The sequence below is a fragment of the Osmerus eperlanus genome, chromosome 27 (genome assembly GCF_963692335.1).
Source record: "Osmerus eperlanus chromosome 27, fOsmEpe2.1, whole genome shotgun sequence".
NCBI lineage: Eukaryota > Metazoa > Chordata > Actinopteri > Osmeriformes > Osmeridae > Osmerus > Osmerus eperlanus.
Window position 1 is genome coordinate 162,012 of NC_085044.1, and position 20,602 is coordinate 182,613.

The following is a 20,602-nucleotide window of genomic DNA, read 5'->3' on the forward strand; positions in this document are numbered from 1 at the left end:
ACATAAGAATGAATAAACACATTATATCACAACATAATGATGAATACATAGCACATAAGGCCAAGGTAAAAAGAGAGGAAAGAAACATAATGAAAAAACCTTCAGTCCACAACAGTGAAATAGAAAGGGAGACAGGGCAAAAATGGAGTCAGTCATGAACTGCATTATGCTCCATATTAAAAGTGATTATTCCATATTATTTACACAGGAAGCAGATTACATAAACCCTTTATGTTAACAAAATTGTTTAGCAGGAATTGTGCTGTTACGTTGACAAGATTGTTAAGGATGATCCGTTGAAATGGGCAACATATCAACTCTACCGGGGACACAGTACTGTGATTAACTTGGGCTATGCAATACAGAATTATAAGTAAAAATACAATTTTGCACTTTAAAGCGAGGCCATGTCAGTGTCCTATGTATGTGTTTTTTGTGTTGACAATAATTCTTCCCTAAAAGAGGAATAACATGCTCCTTTAAACATAATTTAGCATGCTTCAATTCCAGTGTCTCCATGCCAACACTACTACTGTACAGTAGGTCAACCAATGAGAGGCTGGGAATGTGGAGAACCTCTCTCTCACACACACACACAATTTACACACACACACTATCTACACACACACAATCTACACACATTCACTTATCCATTCAGTAAATCATGTAGAAAGCTTAAGCATTTCAGACATTTTTGTTAATTAGCGTAAACCATATGGATATTCTGAGCAACAAAGTAAGAGTAAATCAGATCATCCACTTACGAGTAGTTAACAAAGTGAAGTGTAGAACTGTAGAGCAGAGGGACAGCTGTAGAACTGTTGAGCAGAATGCATAATAGCCCACACAAGTCAGCATATCCCCAGAGACAGTACATTATATCTTCTTCATACACTATTACCTGCAGACTTCACAAAAACGGCCATAACAGTCAAATATTTGTAATTCTATATTTCTTGTACAATACAATCATTACAGAAATTTAAGAGTGAATTAAAAGGCGTGGATCAATCACATATTGGTTGTTTATTATAAATTGTTTACTCCTGTAAATTTATACACATGCATGATTAACCCCCCAAAAAATATACAAAATGTAAACTCTTAATTTGTTGATTATTATGTTTAATATTTAAATTGCATAAATATGTAACAAACATTAGGTAAAAACATTTAAACTGATCCACATACAGTAGATCAGACAAGATTTATAGTATGCTGTATGCATATGGTAAGCCCTGGAGACACCATCTGTTTCCTCCACTAGAGGCCAGTCCACAACAGAGAAACATTCACTATGAGCTGCATCACTCCACCGCACAGCCCACAGATCACTATGAGCTGCATCACCTCCACCGCACAGCCCACAGATCACTATGAGCTGCATCACCTCCACCGCACAGCCCACAGATCACTATGAGCTGCATCACCTCCACCGCACAGCCCACAGATCACTATGAGCTGCATCACCTCCACCGCACAGCCCACAGATCACTATGAGCTGCATCACCTCCACCGCACAGCCCACAGATCACTATGAGCTGCATCACTCCACCGCACAGCCCACAGATCACTATGAGCTGCATCACCTCCAACGCACAGCCCACAGATCACTATGAGCTGCATAACCTCCACCGCACAGCCCACAGATCACTATGAGCTGCATCACTCCACCGCACAGCCCACAGATCACTATGAGCTGCATCACCTCCAACGCACAGCCCACAGATCACTATGAGCTGCATCACCTCCACCGCACAGCCCACAGATCACTATGAGCTGCATCACTCCACCGCACAACTAATGTGTAGAAGTGTAGTAACACTACTACTGTCTCTCAGAGAACCACTCTCACGTAGCATAGTATTAGACCATAATTAGTTATTTACCTAAATCAGCATTCAAAATGCATGAGCTAATGGCATTTGAGTAGAGTGTGTGTGGGTATAAAAATAATAGATATATATATATCAACGTATATTGTATTTTCACATTTCTATGATTTGATATAATTACCTTAGAAAATGTTTTATTTTCTTCAGTTTTGCGTGAATATTTTGCCAAAATATAATAACATATTTATACATTGTTGAATGACAATGAGTAGCAAAGGAGAACAACCTAACCAAGCATTGGAGCACTGAAAGGTACAGTATATTGTCAGTGAACTAGTTATTCAATTTAGATATTCTAAATTTGATTTCAAGTCTTTCAAAACTTTAATTAAAGGTAATACTTCAGCTACCAAATGGAACAAATCTGAATTTTCTCACAGCTCTTTGATAATTATTTAATCAAATAATATAATTAGTCTGAATACTAGTCTGTTAGAATATTTGAATATTCGAATACTCATGACCATCCTTGAATATAGCTGCACCTGCCAGAATGTTTGTTCAATTAATTATTAATAAATAAACATCAGGCATACACTTCTCTAATTACAGATTGATGACATAACGCACTATCATTCCACCACCAGACAGACCTGGACGGGAGGAGGAGAGACCCAGATTCACTGATGGGTTCAGGTGGAAGCTATATTTATCAACAGTAATATTTGTAAGTTGCTTTGGATAATAGCGTTTGCTAAATGAATAAAATGTAAAAATATTCAATGTTGTATAGTTGTGTGTTTGAAAAATATATTACAGATAGGATCATGTTTGTAATTGCAGACTTTTGGTAGGTAGCCAACATGTAGTTGCATAGTAACGACCACTGACCCCAAACCTTGACCCCGAGCATGCAGGAGGGGTTCAGACCAGGGTTGACCCCGAGCATGCAGGAGGGGTTCAGACCAGGGTTAGGGTCAGGAGGGGTTTCTTTAGGAGGGGTTCAGATCAGGAAGTGCGTGTGGCCCTCAGCCCCGGTGACTATGACGTCCATCCAGATCCTCATGGCCTCAGGAGAGGGAGCCACCATGTAGTACACCCGGTCATGGGTCTTCACACTGAACGTCAGGGAGGGGTGAGGGCTCTAGTGAGGCCAGCGAAGAAAAAGGAGGATGGAGTTAGGGTTAGGGTCTGAGGTTAGAAGTTAGGGTTATAGGTAGAGCTAGAGAGGAAGAAAGGAAGGGTGTGAGAAACATCTGTGTTTTCTTATTAACAATCTATTCTATGATCCATTTCGTATTAAAATCAACAGTCTACATATGAACAACAGACGGTTGGTGTATATAACCACGTACCTTGTGTGCATTCTTTAAATGGTCATAATAGACCTCCTCTATGGCTTGAAAGTAAATTACTCCCTTCATCTTTGTCTCGTGCTTATCTGAAACCAGAAATGCATGTTTTTCTATCGACTACAATAACTGATGCTAGTAAGCGATTGTTGTACAATGCAATGGATTACCTAAGAAATCACAGCATGTAGCCTTGCAGTATGTCTATTGTGATCGTATATAATTATTGATTGGGCATACAATACTAAAAATGATTAAACCACTGCAAACTATGTTTATCACCTGCATAATAGGCCAGAGTTCTTCGGTTTCTGTCAAACACAAACCAGCGTTTCTTCCAGGTCTTGATCTTGCCGCCCATCTTGACCAGGAAGCCCCGGCAGGTCTTGGCAGTGATGGCTAAGTGGAAGCAGGCACGGGGGCTGTGTCCTGCTGCCTCGATGTGGCCGTGCAGGTCGAAATCATCCTGCCTCAAGGGCAGGTAACGAGTCAGCGGGCGGGACTGGAGACAGATGCAGGAGGATTTTACAGAAGAAAAGGGTTAGGGAATACATTATGATATTCATAAAAAATACAATAACATACAGCTCTCACTTAACTAATCCACCCACTTGAATGACATTGTCCCACCAACTTCTAGATACATTCTGTCTATTTTGCCTGAACCATTTGTCATGTGACAGTAGTATTCAGATTGTACCCAGGAATCTATGCAGTCCACATGCACGTCTCTAACCTGTGCTCTCTGTTTGTCCCTCAGCTTCACCTCCCTCTCGATGAGCATCTGCCTCCTGCTGGTCTCCTCCTGCAGGAGCTGCTCCAGCACCACCCTCCTCCTCCGCTCCTCCTCCAGAGCCTGCCTGCGCACTTCCATCTCTCGCTCCTAGAGGGGACAAACACAGTTATGACAGGTCCTCCATCTGTCTCTCACACACACAGAGACTCTATTACCCTGTAGAGACTCTTACCCTGTAAACTCTCTTACCCTGTAGAGACTCTTACCCTGTAGAGACTCTCTTACCCTGTAGAGACTCTCTTACCCTGTAAACTATCTTACCCTGTAAACTCTCTTACCCTGTAGAGACTCTTACCCTGTAGAGACTCTCTTACCCTGTAAACTCTCTTACCCTGTAGAGACTCTCTTACCCTGTAGAGACTCTCTTACCCTGTAAACTCTCTTACCCTGTAGAGACTCTCTTACCCTGTAGAGACTCTTACCCTGTGTTCCGCAAGTCGATGTTTCTCTACTTCTGCATCTCGTAACAAACGTTCCATCTCCTCAATTTTGGCTGTGTTAGACGTGCTGGCACTGTGAAAAAGATCACAACACAGGAGTAACTATCTTGGTTGAACAATGTAGAGGAACAACAGGGGTGGAGAGGAAACACGTTTTGGAGACACAAATTCTCCATTAATGTTTATCTGGGATTTTATGTTTTTTTGTTAAATGTTAAAATCTGATTGATGGCATAAAACAAAAAAAAAGCATTTATGGATGCATATAATCTTTCAAAGTCACTGCGTGCAATAGTTAGGGTTAGCCACTAATGTAGAAACTGAACAGATTATGGCATCCCTCGAGTCCATTAACAATACTAACAATTATATATGCTTAGAGAGTCTACTCCCACTTCGTCTTCAGCCTCACCTGGAGATATTGTCTGGTGAACAGGCAGATATACTGGTCTCCATGCTGTCAGAGCTGTCCACACTGAGTGTATCAAAGGCATGTCCATTATCTGTGTAGCATGAGGACTCCTGGAGAACGTTGGATTCTGACCCAGTCCTGCTGCAGAGGGCTGTCAGTCTTAGTCTCTCCTCACGTGTGTACATGTGGCTTTGGTCAGCTGAGACCAACAAGCATACACAAACAAACATACACACACACACACACACAAGGATATTGAGGTACAATTGAACTAAAAGATGCTGAGCATGTTGTTTTGACTATCTTGTGTGGTATCTAGAGAAAGCATAGTAATTGTTTGGGCAAAATGAATTCAGCCCACCTTTCTGACCAATGACAGTGGACGTATAGACAGTACAGTCAGGTGCTAGTGGCTACTGTGTGTGAATTAGGCTCTTTACTTTCTCAACCGTTTTCTTTGCAAGAAACATTAAAGTGAAGCGACTTGGGACACACTGTCCAAACGTTCAAATTACACAAAAGGACAACCGACAAAATCGTACGTTTTGTGTAAGTTGGTTTGTAAGAAAGGACTGGCTAACGGATGGTGTAGCTAAGAATTTGCTTTTCTGTTGTTGTAGAGCTAGATAACTTGGTATCTCGGATCATTCGGAGCATTTGCTGCAGCGTGAACTATAGCGTGAATGTAGCCTATAATAGCCTACATTTATTTAGACTATCCTAAAACTATATATTATTTAGAATATCTCCACCAGCCGTCACTGGTTATATTAGCTTATAAGTAGGGGTTACCTCTAGCATAAGCAAGTCGTGTGCAGGTGTAAAATATGACAGTATGCAAGAGGCCGGGGAGAGAAGTCCACCCCTGACAGAGTCTGAGTGTTCCTCACCCTTGGTGCGACTGCCAGGGTCTCTGGGGGAGACGGACAGGCCTCGTGGGCCCACACTACCACAGCTGGCGCTCTGAGACAGGGAAAGGTGGGCCTGCAAACCGGATACTTAAAATGAATTCAAACAACATTGTATGGAACCATTGGTGATCAGGGTGGTGATCAGGGTGTTGATCAGGGTGGTGATCAAGGTGGTGATCAGGGTGGTGATCAAGTTGGTGATCAGGGTGTTGATCAGGGTGGTGATCAGGGTGGTGATCAGGGTGTTGATCAGGGTGGTGATCAGGGTGTTGATCAGGGTGGTGATCAGGGTGGTGATCAGGGTGTTGATCAGGGTGGTGATCAGGGTGGTGATCAGGGTGGTGATCAAGGTGGTGATCAGGGTGGTGATCAGGGTGGTGATCAGGGTGGTGATCAAGGTGGTGATCAGGGTGTTGATCAGGGTGGTGATCAGGGTGGTGATCAAGTTGGTGATCAGGGTGGTGATCAGGGTGGTGATCAGGGTGGTGATCAAGTTGGTGATCAGGGTGGTGATCAGGGTGGTGATCAGGGTGGTGATCAGGGTGGTGATCAGGGTGGTGATCAGGGTGGTGATCAGGGTGTTGATCAGGGTGGTGATCAGGGTGGTGATCAGGGTGGTGATCAGGGTGGTGATCAAGGTGGTGATCAGGGTGGTGATCAGGGTGGTGATCAGGGTGGTGATCAGGGTGGTGATCAAGGTGGTGATCAGGGTGGTGATCAGGGTGGTGATCAGGGTGGTGATCAGGGTGGTGATCAGGGTGGTGATCAGGGTGTTGATCAGGGTGGTGATCAGGGTGGTGATCAGGGTGTTGATCAGGTTGTTGATCAGGGTGGTGATCAGGGTGGTGATCAGGGTGGTGATCAGGGTGGTGATCAGGGTGGTGATCAGGGTGTTGATCAGGGTGGTGATCAGGGTGGTGATCAGGGTGTTGATCAGGGTGGTGATCAGGGTGGGGATCAAGGTGGTGATCAGGGTGGTGATCAGGGTGGTGATCAGGGTGTTGATCAGGGTGTTGATCAGGGTGGTGATCAGGGTGGTGATCAGGGTGGTGATCAAGTTGGTGATCAGGGTGTTGATCAGGGTGGTGATCAGGGTGGTGATCAGGGTGTTGATCAGGGTGGTGATCAGGGTGGGGATCAAGGTGGTGATCAGGGTGGTGATCAGGGTGGTGATCAGGGTGTTGATCAGGGTGTTGATCAGGGTGGTGATCAGGGTGGTGATCAGGGTGGTGATCAAGGTGGTGATCAGGGTGGTGATCAGGGTGGTGATCAGGGTGTTGATCAGGGTGGTGATCAGGGTGGTGATCAGGGTGGTGATCAGGGTGGTGATCAGGGTGGTGATCAGGGTGTTGATCAGGGTGGTGATCAGGGTGGTGATCAGGGTGTTGATCAGGTTGTTGATCAGGGTGGTGATCAGGGTGGTGATCAGGGTGGTGATCAGGGTGGTGATCAGGGTGTTGATCAGGGTGGTGATCAGGGTGGTGATCAGGGTGGTGATCAAGTTGGTGATCAGGGTGGTGATCAGGGTGGTGATCAGGGTGGTGATCAGGGTGGTGATCAGGGTGGTGATCAGGGTGGTGATCAGGGTGTTGATCAGGGTGGTGATCAGGGTGGTGATCAGGGTGGTGATCAGGGTGGTGATCAGGGTGGGGATCAAGGTGGTGATCAGGGTGGTGATCAGGGTGGTGATCAGGGTGTTGATCAGGGTGGTGATCAGGGTGGTGATCAGGGTGTTGATCAGGGTGGTGATCAGGGTGGTGATCAGGGTGTTGATCAGGGTGGTGATCAGGGTGTTGATCAGGGTGGTGATCAGGGTGTTGATCAGGGTGGTGATCAAGGTGGTGATCAGGGTGGTGATCAGGGTGTTGATCAGGGTGGGGATCAAGGTGGTGATCAGGGTGGTGATCAGGGTGGTGATCAGGGTGGTGATCAGGGTGTTGATCAGGGTGGTGATCAAGGTGGTGATCAGGGTGGTGATCAGGGTGGTGATCAGGGTGTTGATCAGGGTGGGGATCAAGGTGGTGATCAGGGTGTTGATCAGGGTGGTGATCAGGGTGGTGATCAGGGTGGTGATCAGGGTGTTGATCAGGGTGTTGATCAGGGTGGTGATCAGGGTGGTGATCAAGTTGGTGATCAGGGTGTTGATCAGGGTGGTGATCAGGGTGGTGATCAGGGTGGTGATCAGGGTGGTGATCAAGTTGGTGATCAGGGTGGTGATCAGGGTGGTGATCAGGGTGGTGATCAAGTTTGTGATCAGGGTGGTGATCAGGGTGTTGATCAGGGTGGTGATCAGGGTGGTGATCAGGGTGGTGATCAGGGTGGTGATCAAGGTGGTGATCAGGGTGGTGATCAGGGTGGTGATCAGGGTGGTGATCAAGGTGGTGATCAGGGTGGTGATCAGGGTGGTGATCAGGGTGGTGATCAAGGTGGTGATCAGGGTGTTGATCAGGGTGGTGATCAGGGTGTTGATCAGGGTGGTGATCAGGGTGGTGATCAGGGTGTTGATCAGGGTGGTGATCAGGGTGGTGATCAGGGTGGTGATCAGGGTGTTGATCAGGGTGGTGATCAGGGTGGTGATCAGGGTGGTGATCAGGGTGGTGATCAGGGTGTTGATCAGGGTGGTGATCAGGGTGTTGATCAGGGTGGTGATCAGGGTGGTGATCAAGGTGGTGATCAGGGTGTTGATCAGGGTGGTGATCAGGGTGTTGATCAGGGTGGTGATCAGGGTGGTGATCAGGGTGGTGATCAGGGTGTTGATCAGGGTGGTGATCAGGGTGTTGATCAGGGTGGTGATCAGGGTGTTGATCAGGGTGGTGATCAGGGTGGTGATCAGGGTGGTGATCAAGGTGGTGATCAGGGTGGTGATCAAGTTGGTGATCAGGGTGGTGATCAGGGTGTTGATCAGGGTGTTGATCAGGGTGGTGATCAGGGTGGTGATCAGGGTGTTGATCAGGGTGTTGATCAGGGTGGTGATCAGGGTGGTGATCAGGGTGGTGATCAAGGTGGTGATCAGGGTGGTGATCAGGGTGTTGATCAGGGTGGTGATCAGGGTGGTGATCAGGGTGTTGATCAGGGTGTTGATCAGGGTGGTGATCAGGGTGGTGATCAGGGTGGTGATCAAGGTGGTGATCAGGGTGGTGATCAAGTTGGTGATCAGGGTGGTGATCAGGGTGTTGATCAGGGTGTTGATCAGGGTGGTGATCAGGGTGGTGATCAGGGTGGTGATCAGGGTGGTGATCAGGGTGGTGATCAGGGTGGTGATCAGGGTGTTGATCAGGGTGGTGATCAGGGTGTTGATCAGGGTGGTGATCAGGGTGTTGATCAGGGTGGTGATCAAGGTGGTGATCAGGGTGGTGATCAAGGTGGTGATCAGGGTGGTGATCAGGGTGTTGATCAGGGTGGTGATCAGGGTGGTGATCAGGGTGGTGATCAGGGTGGTGATCAGGGTGGTGATCAGGGTGGTGATCAAGGTGGTGATCAGGGTGGTGTAAAGCTGTACCTTGGGGGCCCAAGGTTAGGGTTAGCTGTACCTTGGGGGCCAGGCCCCGCCCCAGGCTGGAGCTGATGCAGGAGCTGGGGGGTGGCTGGCTCATTCTACGGAGCAGGGTGTTGCTCAGCTGAGAGGCAGTCTCCTGGCTGCCCCTCCGTCTCTCCTCCAGGGAAACAAAGTGCTGCAGGGTCAGGGGGCGGAGAACATAGAACAGGGTTACACTTTTAGGTTGTGTTATGAAGTATTAATGCTTGTTCTTCTGCTACTGTGGTGTTTTGCCACCATCCTCTTCATGTGTTGGCTTTGGGTTTTAGTCATTCTTGTTGCATAGTTTGTTGTTGTTGTTTGTAGCATTAAGGGTTCGGGTTAGTCTTTAAGTTAAGTTGTCTTTGTAAAATAAAAGTTACATCATAAAAAAATATGATATTAATGATAGTTACTATAGTTGAATGTTTAAGTTAAGATTCTACAGAGCACATGAGAATTACAGAACTGATCAAACCATCTCTGCGATGCCAAATAAAGTGTGATTCTGTTTGTTTCCTCCTCTTGAATGAAATAGACTACTGACTGTTTTTAGCCAAGTCAAGCCATCTGCTGTCACATGAACTGAGACACATGAACTATGCATAAATATGCTATATATAGCATATCCTGTTACAAACTGTTGCATGGCTGGTATAGTATAACAAAATGGTCACAAAGTAGAACAAGTAATTGATATAAAAACATATTACAATTACTAACAATAGCAACACAAGGCTGACAAGTGTTGGAGAACGTTAGCATTATGCAAAAAATATGCAGACAAGGGCAGATCTTTTTTCTATGTGATGATGGTGGTTACTAGTACTTGAACTTTGAAATGTCTTGAATATGTTAAGCTATGTATATGTACCAGAGGACTTTTTTTCCTGACATCATTTTCACTTGGGGTTCAAGTAGTTCCGCGGGTTAGGGTTAGCATTGTGACCATCTGTGCGTAGCTTTGGCAGTAGCCAGCTCGAGTACATAGCAGATACGAAACACATTCCTATAACTTCCACATGTTGCATACTTGAGTACTACAGTCCACTGCTGTTGTGCTAGTAGGTAAGTGATTGATTTAACGAGATGATTACTTTATATACGTTAAAACATAAACTATTAAACTGATTAATTTCAGAAATATAAAAAAAAACACATCATAAAGTTTACTGTAACAAAATATGGGAGTTGATGGGATGTGGACAATGGGATGAATTTGGATAAAAGTGAAGTTGTGCGTAGGCAGTGTTTATACATCTCAGAGATTTCCAGTTCTCTGTATGCAATCTTTTATGGATTAATTTACACAAATGTATAAATTTTGCCCCAGGCAATCCCACATACGATTAAAATGGCAGTCAACTTTAGCACAGTTGGCTAATCAGCCCAACAACTGAATCAGGTAGATAGACTGATTAAGGATGTTGACAAAAAAAGCATGCTTCAGCGCTATTGAAGCCTCTCAGCAGGAGTCAATGATGAGTGTGGTATACTCTTTTCACTAATAGAGCTTACAGCTTATACCAACAAGTATGTTGTGTGTCTACTCTATGCTGTACCTCTTTCATGTTGTATGTGTATTCTCTATGCTGTACCTCTTTCATGGTTACGCGGTTGTTGGGGAAAGCCTGCCCTCCAGTGAACTCAATGTATTTTCTCTCCAAGGAAGACAGGTTCTCTCTCTCCTGCAGACCATAAGAAAGTCAGTTAAAAAGTTGCATATATTGTAAACTATACAGAAAGGCCTAAAGAATACAAACCATACAGAGACAAGTCTTACTCTCTGGAGCACGATGAACAAGTTGTTCTTCTCTCTCAGAAAGGTTTCCTTCTCTCTGTGACCTTGCTGAGTTATCTGTGTCAACTGTTTCTTTAAAGTCAGGAGCCTTTCCTTGGAGAAACAGAGAGGCATTAGCATCAAATGCATCCGCAGCGTGCCACACCACCACAAACACACATCCTGTGTACCTTGTGACTGACAGTACTGCGTTGGTACTCTGCTATTTCTCTGAGGAGTTGCTGGGTCTCGTAGTCCTTCATCTCATCCTGTTGGCCGTCGTTCTCTAGTGGCTGGAGCCCAGTCTCCATCTCAGGCACACCCTGGGGGCAACACACACACACACACACACACATATCCCAATACACACACAAAAGACACAAACATACAAATTCCAATGTATCTGTGCTTGTTATAAATTGAAAAAACTGAAACTGACGGGCCAAAAATATGTTCCTTTTACTTTTCATGACTTCATATGCAAACATAAAATGCATACAGACACATAACAGCAAACAGAGTGTATTAGCAACAGACAGGACGACTTGTAGTCTGAGACTCTTGGATTGCATGCATTTATTTTACCACTATTACCTGGAATTGGTCTCTCTGGGCTTTGTCCTTGATGCTTCCAATCTTCTTGTTGAGTTGGTCCATAACTTCCTTCTCCCTCTGCAGAAGGGAGCTCTCAGAGTCCTGCTCTCCTTCCAGCAAAGCCTGCTCAACATCCATCTAAACCATCACCAGGAAGAACCTATTAAGATCACCAGATCAACACTAACAGCAACATGCGTGCAGTCCTGTTCATCCTAACATACTGTTTATACCTCTCTCATGGATTCCTCCATCTGGTTGTCCAGATCTTTAATCTTCTGCTCCAGCTCTTCAATGTTATTCAGCACCTGGATCCTCTCTTCTTCAATACTCGTCACTTCCTGTCTCAGTTCATCACTCACTGCCTGTTGGTGACATCACTAAAATTACATTCCTGACTTCACAGTTCACACCGATAAACCAAATGGGTCAGTGGCCGTGTTCCTGAGAGTAAGACATGAGAGAGAGAGAGAAAAGAGAGAGAGAGAGAGAGAGAGAGAGAGAGGAGGGGTGCATGCACACCCTAGGGTTGATAAACTGCCTGTCTGGCACCAGCCAGATCTTAGGAATGTGAACAATGAAACAGAGGAGGGGTTGAGAGCAGAGTAGAAGAGTAGAGGGGAGCATATCAGCTAAAGCAATAACAATAAATATAAACAGTAAACACTCACATAGCCTAACCCTGCAATGGTTGTCTACACACTGTATATGATACCAAGTATGCTTATTCACTGTAATTATTTGTGTTCTACTTCCTGCTATATCATGTGTGATAATATGCATAATTACCTATATGAGTTAAACGGCTAACAGACAAACCAATGAATGCAAAGTCTCAACATAGACATATATACATGTATATATGTCTATGTTGAGACTCATATGTCTATGTTGAGACTCATAGACATATATACATGTATATATGTTCCGGGAGTACAACGGTACTCAGGAATGGTTTGCTTGACCCGATGTTAGTTTCCTCAAGGATCACAATGACTCTTGCTTAGAGACTTGTTGCTCTTGTGGTTAGTGGTAACTGACTTAAATTTTTGTACTCGCTGTGATATATTGTTTTTATTATTGTTGCTTGCTTTTTTTCCACAGGTACACTTGCACTTATAGCAGTTCATGTTGTTTAATTGTAACTTGTTTAACTACATGCTCTTATGGTTCTTCCCTTTGGCACTTATTTTGGTTGTTCACAATGTGTGCTTCATGTTTTGGCTACTCGCAATGTTTTGTGGCTATCTCGTTGTTATGATCAGTGACCTATGCACTTTGTAAAGCTCTCTCTTGGAAGTCGCTTTGGATAAAAGCGTCTGCTAAATGAATAAATGTAAATGTAAATGTTGAGACTCATAGACATATATACATGTATATATATATACATGTATATATGTCTATGTTGAGACTCATAGACATATATACATGTATATATGTCTATGAGTCTCAACCTCTGTCTAACTCACTTTGTCTCACACACATGCACAAGCTAACACACAAGCGCACACATGCACAAGCTAACACACAAGCGCACACATGCCAAAGCGCACACACACACAGCTATCCTACTGGGGATTAAGTCATTTCCGGTCCTGCCTCCTTCTGGTCCCCTCTGATGGGTTGGAGGGGCACAGAGCTGTAACTGAGACTTTCCATTAAAACACCATAAAACCACTTAAGAATGGAAAAATACACGTTTACAGCTAAACAAGAACTGGATCAGAAGACATGACTGAAGAATAAAGACTGAGAATGAAGACTGAAGTTGGAACTGCGGATTGGAATGTGGAAAGGGAATGAAGCTGGGGAAGGAGATTGTGCCTCAAGTTTAGACTAAGGGATGGGACTGATCCTGACTGGGAGATACGAGAAACACAGAACACTATGTTACAACCAAATGGCATCAGACAGCTTTTTTAACATTTGACCCCAAAATGTAACGATTGTGTAAAATAGAGGAGGAGAAAAGGAGACAGACAGGGTTAGGGTTAGGCTCTAATCTACTCCCAGTTTAACAATCAGAGAGGGAGTGGGAATTGTCCCTGTTTGGTCAACAATTATTTATAACATTTATTACAAAAACAGTTTCTTCCCATCCGCTGTTGGCCTCTTCAACAAGACCAAGAGCTCGCACTGACAATCTGCACAACGACACCTTGCCACATTGTAATTGCACTATATTACACTATTTATATCTTGTGTACTATTTGTATCTCTTGTATCTCTTGTACTATTTGTATTTTTATATTGTAAATTATTTGGCTACTTTATATTTTCTTTTATATTTTTTTATTAGTATTAGGTAGACTTGTACCTTTAGTATAGTTAGGATTAAGTTAAGTTTTAAGATTCCTATATGTTTAATGTATGCACCTTCCTGCCAAAGTAAATTCCTTGTCTGTGCAAACTTTCATGGCGAATAAAACCCTTTCTGATTCAGATTTTTAATATACAGTAATGTTTTTTAAGCACGCCTTTCAACTTTTGCTCAGGTGCACCTACAGACCATAGCAGTCCCTTTGTATCTACTTGGTACAGGGATGAACAGCAGTTAGTGATGCAATACCTTCATATCTACCTTGGTACAGGGATGAACAGCAGAACATTGGGACCTGTGCTCCCCGTAATGACCGACCTGCCACTTCTCCAGGGCCTTGGGCTCTGAGTCATTTACTGGAGTAGAGTTAGCCAAATCTGAGAACAGGGACTCATCATTAGACATGTTCAGCTTCTCAAGCTCCTTGTTGATTTTGCGCAGGTCGGAGGCAGCTACCACAGAGCCCCCCTGATCTCTGTCAACCAGGTCCAACTCTGAGCACAGACTCAGGATGGTCTTCAGACGCTGCCGCTCCTGCATGGAGTAAGGGACAAGAGGAGGGTTGGAGGGCAGATGGGTAGAGGAGGGTTGGAGGGCAGATGGGTAGAGGAGGGTTGGAGGGCAGATGGGACAAGAGGGGGGTTGGAGGGAAGGATGGGTAGAGGGAAGCATGAACACCACACATTTATGACATCTTCATGGTATTATTTAGGTTAGACACATTTTATTTTATTTTTATAAAGTTTCATTTTATTAAGTATAAGGCATTCTTTGCTTGATTCACAAGTTGATTGAATTGTAATGGCCTGTTAAATATGTATACTGTATAAAGACTGTCAAAGTGAAAGCAATAAAATGCATTAAAGCAAGTTAGTTTTAATGGCACTTTTACACATTAAGGCAGGTACTGTAAAAAGAGTAATTGGGCCACACAAAAAAGTACCCGTGTTTTGGAAATAAACTCTAAATTTATTCTTGTGTGGCTTTAATCCTCTTCTGTAGAACAACTGCTAGCAGGATGACGATAAGGTCTTCTGAAATATAACTAGTCGAAACTAAAGTTTGAAAAAGTAATGAGTAATATAATATCTACAGCAGTGTTTGTGCGGGTATTTGTATAGTCAGTTTGTAAAACATGGTGACAGGGATTCCCCTCCAGTCCAAGAAGCTGGACTTCCATGCTCCTGAAGAACACACTGGACATCCCTAACCCCAACCTGGAACCAGCCAGGCCTGGGACTGGGTTTCTTTTTATACTTTCATCAGAATTACATGGCTACAAAAATGTGATAAAACAAAGAAGGAGGGAAGAGGAGGTACAGCAGAGGAGAAAGAGGAGAAAGAACAGGGACAGAAATAAGAGACAAGAGGTGAGAGAGGAGAGGAGAGTAGATAGTCACTGAGCCTCACCAGTCTCTGCACCTCCTGCTCCCTGAGCCTCTCGCCCCTCTGTCTTTGGTGGTAGTCTCGTAGTTCCTCCTTCCCATTGAAGGAGCTGATGCTGCCTCTCCTCTGGCTTGCTGACAAGCCTGCCTTCCTGAACGACAGCCTCTTGTCTCCCAGGTCCAGATCCAGGCAGGGCGCTGAGCCATGCAGTCCCCCTCCACGCTGCAGCTGGCAGGCCGGCAGGCCGAGAGATGCTAGGCTGGCACGGCGGGGGGCATCAGGGTCACAGGCAGGGACTGTCACGTCTGGGGGGCGCTCCAGAGACGCCAGGCTGCGGCGCGGTTTAGAGGTCAGCATCGCCTCTCCTCCCCGGTGTGAGAGAGGCAGGGACAAAACCGGGCTGTCTGCGTGGAGCCGGGGCAGTGAGCGGCTGTGCAGGCCCAGGCCCTTGAGGGATCCAGTGGAGTACTTCCTCTGGCGGAGGGTGTTCTCCTGTGTAGGATCTCCCAGGTGGCGCCTGCGGCCCAGACAGGGGCTGGAGGGCATGCTGGCAGCCCCACTGTGGCTCCGGGGGGGTCGAGGCTTCCCTGGGCTCCACATGGAAAGCAGGGCTGTCTGAGGTGGCTGGCCGTCGACAAGGCTAGACAGAAGCAGACTGTCCTGTGACTGGTGGCGCGGGGGGGCACGGGGTGAGGGGGGTACGCTGCTGCTTGTTAGGTACGGGAGAGCTCTGGAAGAGGACGAGGAGCGCCACTCTGCAGCGCCGGGCAGGAGAAACTTCTCCTGCAGAGAGGGTATATCCCCCTGGAGGTGCAGAGAGGGTATGTTCCCTGGGAGGTTAGGAGAGGGAGGAACACTGAGGTAGCCCCGGCTGCATTCTGCAGCTCTCAGACTGGCCTCCAGGGCACTCTTCCTGCGCTGCAGTGTCTCCATCAGACCATGCAGCTCCGCCCTGGAACGACGCCTCAACACAGCTCCACACTCTGTGCTGCCATTCTCCCTTTCCACACAATCTGGTATTAGGAAGGAAAAGGGTGTCAGGAGTTAGTGGGGTTACAAAGCTGACTAAGGGGCCTCAAGAGAGTGTGTGTGTGTGTGCTGAAAAAGGAGGGAGAAACCAACTCTAACATTTAGACTAATATCAACACTGATGTTACAAAACGTTTTTCTAAAAATAAAAGAATTCTGGTCAAGTGAGACTAGTCAGACTGTTTTTCTGCTCTCTGGTGCTGAGGGAGCGAGTGAGACACGGAGAGAGAGAGAAAGAGTGAAAGAGACACAGAGAGATGTCGAGAGAGAGGTGGAGGGAGAGAGACACAGAGAGAGAAATGTAGAGGAAGAAAGAGTGAGAGACCGAGAGAGGAAGGCAGAAAGAAAAAGTGAGAGACAGAGAGAATGAGATGTAGAGAGAAAGAGTGAGAGACAGAGAGATAGAGATGTAGAGAGAGAGGTGGAGACTATCTACTCTACTACAGTAGTAATCTATTTTGATTTGTATTGTACAGCACTTTGGTTTCAACATTTCTTGTTTTTAAATGTGCTTTATAAATAAACTTGAACTCTTAGCCCCCCTACTACCCAACTCACAGGGAAGTTGCGAAGACTGAATATTTTCAGTACTTTTCTAAGGTTAATTAGAAGTACTGACTGACTTTCTGGAACATTTTATAAATTCAAAAATAAACAAAGTAATAAAGAAGCACTTATCATGACAGGGGAGTAAATGTGTCCTACCTGTGTCACAGCCCAGAGGAACAGCAGTGCTGCTTTGAGGAAGCAAGCTCTCCATTGTCAAGTTGTTCAATCAGTGGGACTAGTTTGCCCTGGTTAAACAACCAACACAAGGTTAGAACACACACACACACACTGCACAAATCACCCTGCTGTCTAAGTTTTGTGGCACATTTATCTCCCCTTTCTCTCCAAATGACGTAGACATACATACATTCCAATCTTTCCTCCTCTGTCTCTCACACACACACACCAATCCTGGACCTGCTGATAATCCTGAGGTTTTCTGCTGTTCCAGTGCATGGCTGGCTGGAGAGAGGCTGTCTAGGAAGTAAGGTATCCATTTACAAACTCAGCTACTCAAATCACAATCCTTCAGCATGAGTTCATCCTCCTCCAGCCACCTGCCACCTGAATAAGCATCATGTGGGAAATATTTACAGCTTCACCCAGATTTGAGGGTAGCAGGGAAGCAGGCATGTGCTCCCACACAAACACACACACACACACACACACACACTCTAATGAGCTTTTTCTCTCTATCACTCAGGAACCCCAAAGCAGGGGAAAACTCACCACCTTTAGGATTTCTGAAAGTTTGGAATATTAAATGGCAATTTTTTTGTTTCCATAGACCCTAGTGTCTCACTCATTTAGGCAAACTTTTATTAAAATCCATCCCACTAAAGGCGCAGGATTAGACTTACTAAAATACTCCACTTCATACATTTTTCTTGCACAAAACTGACGAACGCACTAAGGAATGAGCGTAAAGCAAAGGGTACTGCTGAAATGTGTGGGCGAGATGAGCCTAGTGTAGAACGGTAACTAATTATACTTGTAGGCCTATTCGACTGTCAAACGTGCCAAATCAAATTATTTATTTTTTAGGGAATATTTTAAAACAATGTTACCTCCGTCCTTTGTCGAACAAAGAAGATTAAGCTACAATAAACTCAAAATGCTACAATAGCGCAAAACTAAACAGAATGACGAATGAGTTCTCACTTAAATTAACAATATCCTTTTTTAGAGGATGGTGACTAACCTTGGTCTTCTGTCATACTCTTGTTGAGAGCAGTTCGGACTTCTTTAAGATGGAGATTAACATGACAAAGGGACAAAATCGAGGTACGAGTTAACATTTCTGGCGAGAATCCTCCCCACTCCTCCCCATTCTCAGACGAAGCATAACTGCGCAAGTGTGGTTGTCTGACTTTGGTGGATACAATCGCGCCAACTTTTGGGGAGGGGGGCTTCAGCGGGCCGCAGGAGGGGAGGAGGGGACTTCAGACATGGAGGTGGAACCGGAGAAATGTCTGGGAAAGTGGTTATGCAGAAAAAGTTGAAGGGGGTTAACCCCTTTTATTATTCCCAATTTGTGGATACTGCTCTGGAGGTAGATAGGAAAGTTGCAAAGCATCCCAAAAGAAAAATCTGTATTGTACCAGTTGTTTGGATCATTTAGTATTGACTTTGTGTTAATATAACCAGGTACATCTGTACATTTGCAGCCTAGAAGTTACCTTCTGCTTACTGACTAGTTCGGTTCCAGTAAACTAATGTAGCCTAAATGTTTGCATTCTGTACATACTTGAGTGCGCGAGGGTCACCCGGTCATTCGGATTGTAAGGTAAATCTGATTATCAGAACTGCATATGCGCGCAAGGGAGCACAAATGTAACTGAACAGTAACCTCGGCCGTGGCCCCTTTCTACAGACACAACAGTCACAGATATACTTCACGCGCTATTAAACTGTATAGTAATATGTATTTCTGTAAATATCCTCACAGTTACAGTTTACTGTAACTTCTTTGAGATTCTACTTCTCAAGCACATGTAGACAGTTTAATTTCACTGTGACATTGAAGGTATGTTTTGGTAAGGTAAGGTCAAATCTTTTTCTTCTTTCTCGTTACAATTTGATTATTTTACTATTTAGATAATAATGGTAAGCTTGCATTTGATTTTCCTGTCTTTCATACATTTGCATAAATATCCACTGAAGTAGTCGGATTGATACAGCGAACATGCACATAATAATAATAATAAATTTTATTTATATTGCACTCTATATTTAAGCAATCTCCGAGTGCTTGACATGCTGGAGAATAGTGAGGCCTCCGAGCATGTCGCCATTGTGTCTTCAGTCAGTTTTGTATTGTGTTGTTGTGGTGAATAGGCTACCTGACACACTTTCATTGAGATCGGTGCCTTGAGCACATATTTAATGACATTCTACAATATGTAATTGTCTCTTTAGCGCTTGAGCATGCAGGTACTTGTAAATGTTAAAGTTTAAGTTTAAAGAAATATTATCACACAGTTCTCCATTCAGGGAGAGAGCCAACCTAAAAGAAGGGTTTGACAAAGGAAATCCAAGTCCTCATCCAGCTCTTTCCTTCAGACTTTCTGCTTTCCATGTACTCCTCTGTTGCATCAGGGGTGGGTCGGGAACCCTGCTCAGCCAGGCTGATTACTTCCAGACACCATAGCCCCACTCAAAACACACACACACACACACTCTTGATGCACACAGTTAGTGTTAATACTGCTGATCAGATACACTTCAGCAAAACTGAATTCACTGGAATTTCCTAGATGTCTGTGTGGAAGAATTATTTTAACAGATTCCTCCCTTACAGGCTTTCTGCAAAGCGGATATTTGATGCAAAGAAGAAATGTATGTAGTGGAGGGCAGGTTTGGCCTCATGTTGGAATGATAAGATTAAAAAAAGTTCCTGGAAGATTTGATTTGGCTTCATAGATTGCAAAAAAAGTTTGATTAGGCTAAAACACAGGAAAGGATTTCAAAAAAGCATAACACAGAACACACCCACAACATACAGATTGCAAACACAGTGACTCAGTAAGCACTTACACCCAGTTCTAAAAGTTCAAACTTCCTCACACAAGGACCCAAGTTAATCTAGGAATTCATCAGAAAAACAAGGGATGAAATCACGAAAAAAAATATTTTGGGGGGAGGTTAGGGTGAAGAACTGTATTTGGCAAGAGTTTTTCAAGTTTATATATTGACATGTTTTGTTTATGTTGACACTACCCCCTTATTTTGAACTGAAGTACTTAATACAATTAATTTAAAAAGCAATGCATGCAACAAAGACAACAATTAAGGACAAATGAATCACTTGAAAATGTTGTTTTCTCAAAACTGAACCCCGATGACCTTATTATTAAACGCTAGATATCTCATTAAACTCTGTATATCTCATTAAACCCTGTATATCTTATCAAACCATACCTATCTCTCAATAAACCCTGCCCTATCTAGTTCCACGGAGTGTCCAATTATTTGGTTTCACAAATTGTTGGTTTATTGCCTTTCTTTGCTGGCTTTTTAACGTTTTTTGGCCCACTAATCCAGGGATGACTGGAAAGAGGGATGGAGGATTCTGATGCCAGATAGTGTGAGGGCAGCTGTTGGTTTTAGGAGGCTTCTGCTGGGACCCACATGTAAAGGTCCATACTGTAACATCTGAATAACAATATAGTCTCCCTTCTTTGC

The 20,602-nt window shown here is 44.4% G+C and overlaps 1 protein-coding gene across 3 annotated transcripts; it reads right to left on the reverse strand.

Annotated features, from left to right (window-relative positions):
• Window positions 1–18,278, reverse strand: LOC134013839 (pleckstrin homology-like domain family B member 2). 3 transcript variants are annotated; one of them, XR_009928987.1, is made up of 18 exons: window positions 18,120–18,278; window positions 17,075–17,163; window positions 15,365–16,353; window positions 14,216–14,488; window positions 11,868–11,999; window positions 11,635–11,772; window positions 11,232–11,363; window positions 11,044–11,154; window positions 10,859–10,948; window positions 9,277–9,417; window positions 5,726–5,819; window positions 4,836–5,034; window positions 4,406–4,496; window positions 3,924–4,070; window positions 3,470–3,689; window positions 3,191–3,276; window positions 1,749–2,979; window positions 1–1,668 (listed from the first exon to the last, which is right to left on the reverse strand). XR_009928987.1 is itself a non-coding variant. In XM_062453581.1 (17 exons), the coding sequence occupies exons 2-17, from the start codon at window positions 17,127–17,129 to the stop codon at window positions 2,839–2,841; spliced, it is 3,039 nt and encodes a 1,012-aa protein (XP_062309565.1). In that variant the 5' UTR covers window positions 17,130–17,163; window positions 18,120–18,278; the 3' UTR covers window positions 1–2,838. The 3 variants fall into 3 exon arrangements, 1 of the variants encoding a protein (XP_062309565.1); XR_009928988.1 differs by having other exon boundaries at window positions 1–1,310; window positions 1,511–2,979; XM_062453581.1 differs by having other exon boundaries at window positions 1–2,979.
• Between the last annotated feature and the right edge of the window lie 2,324 nt (window positions 18,279–20,602).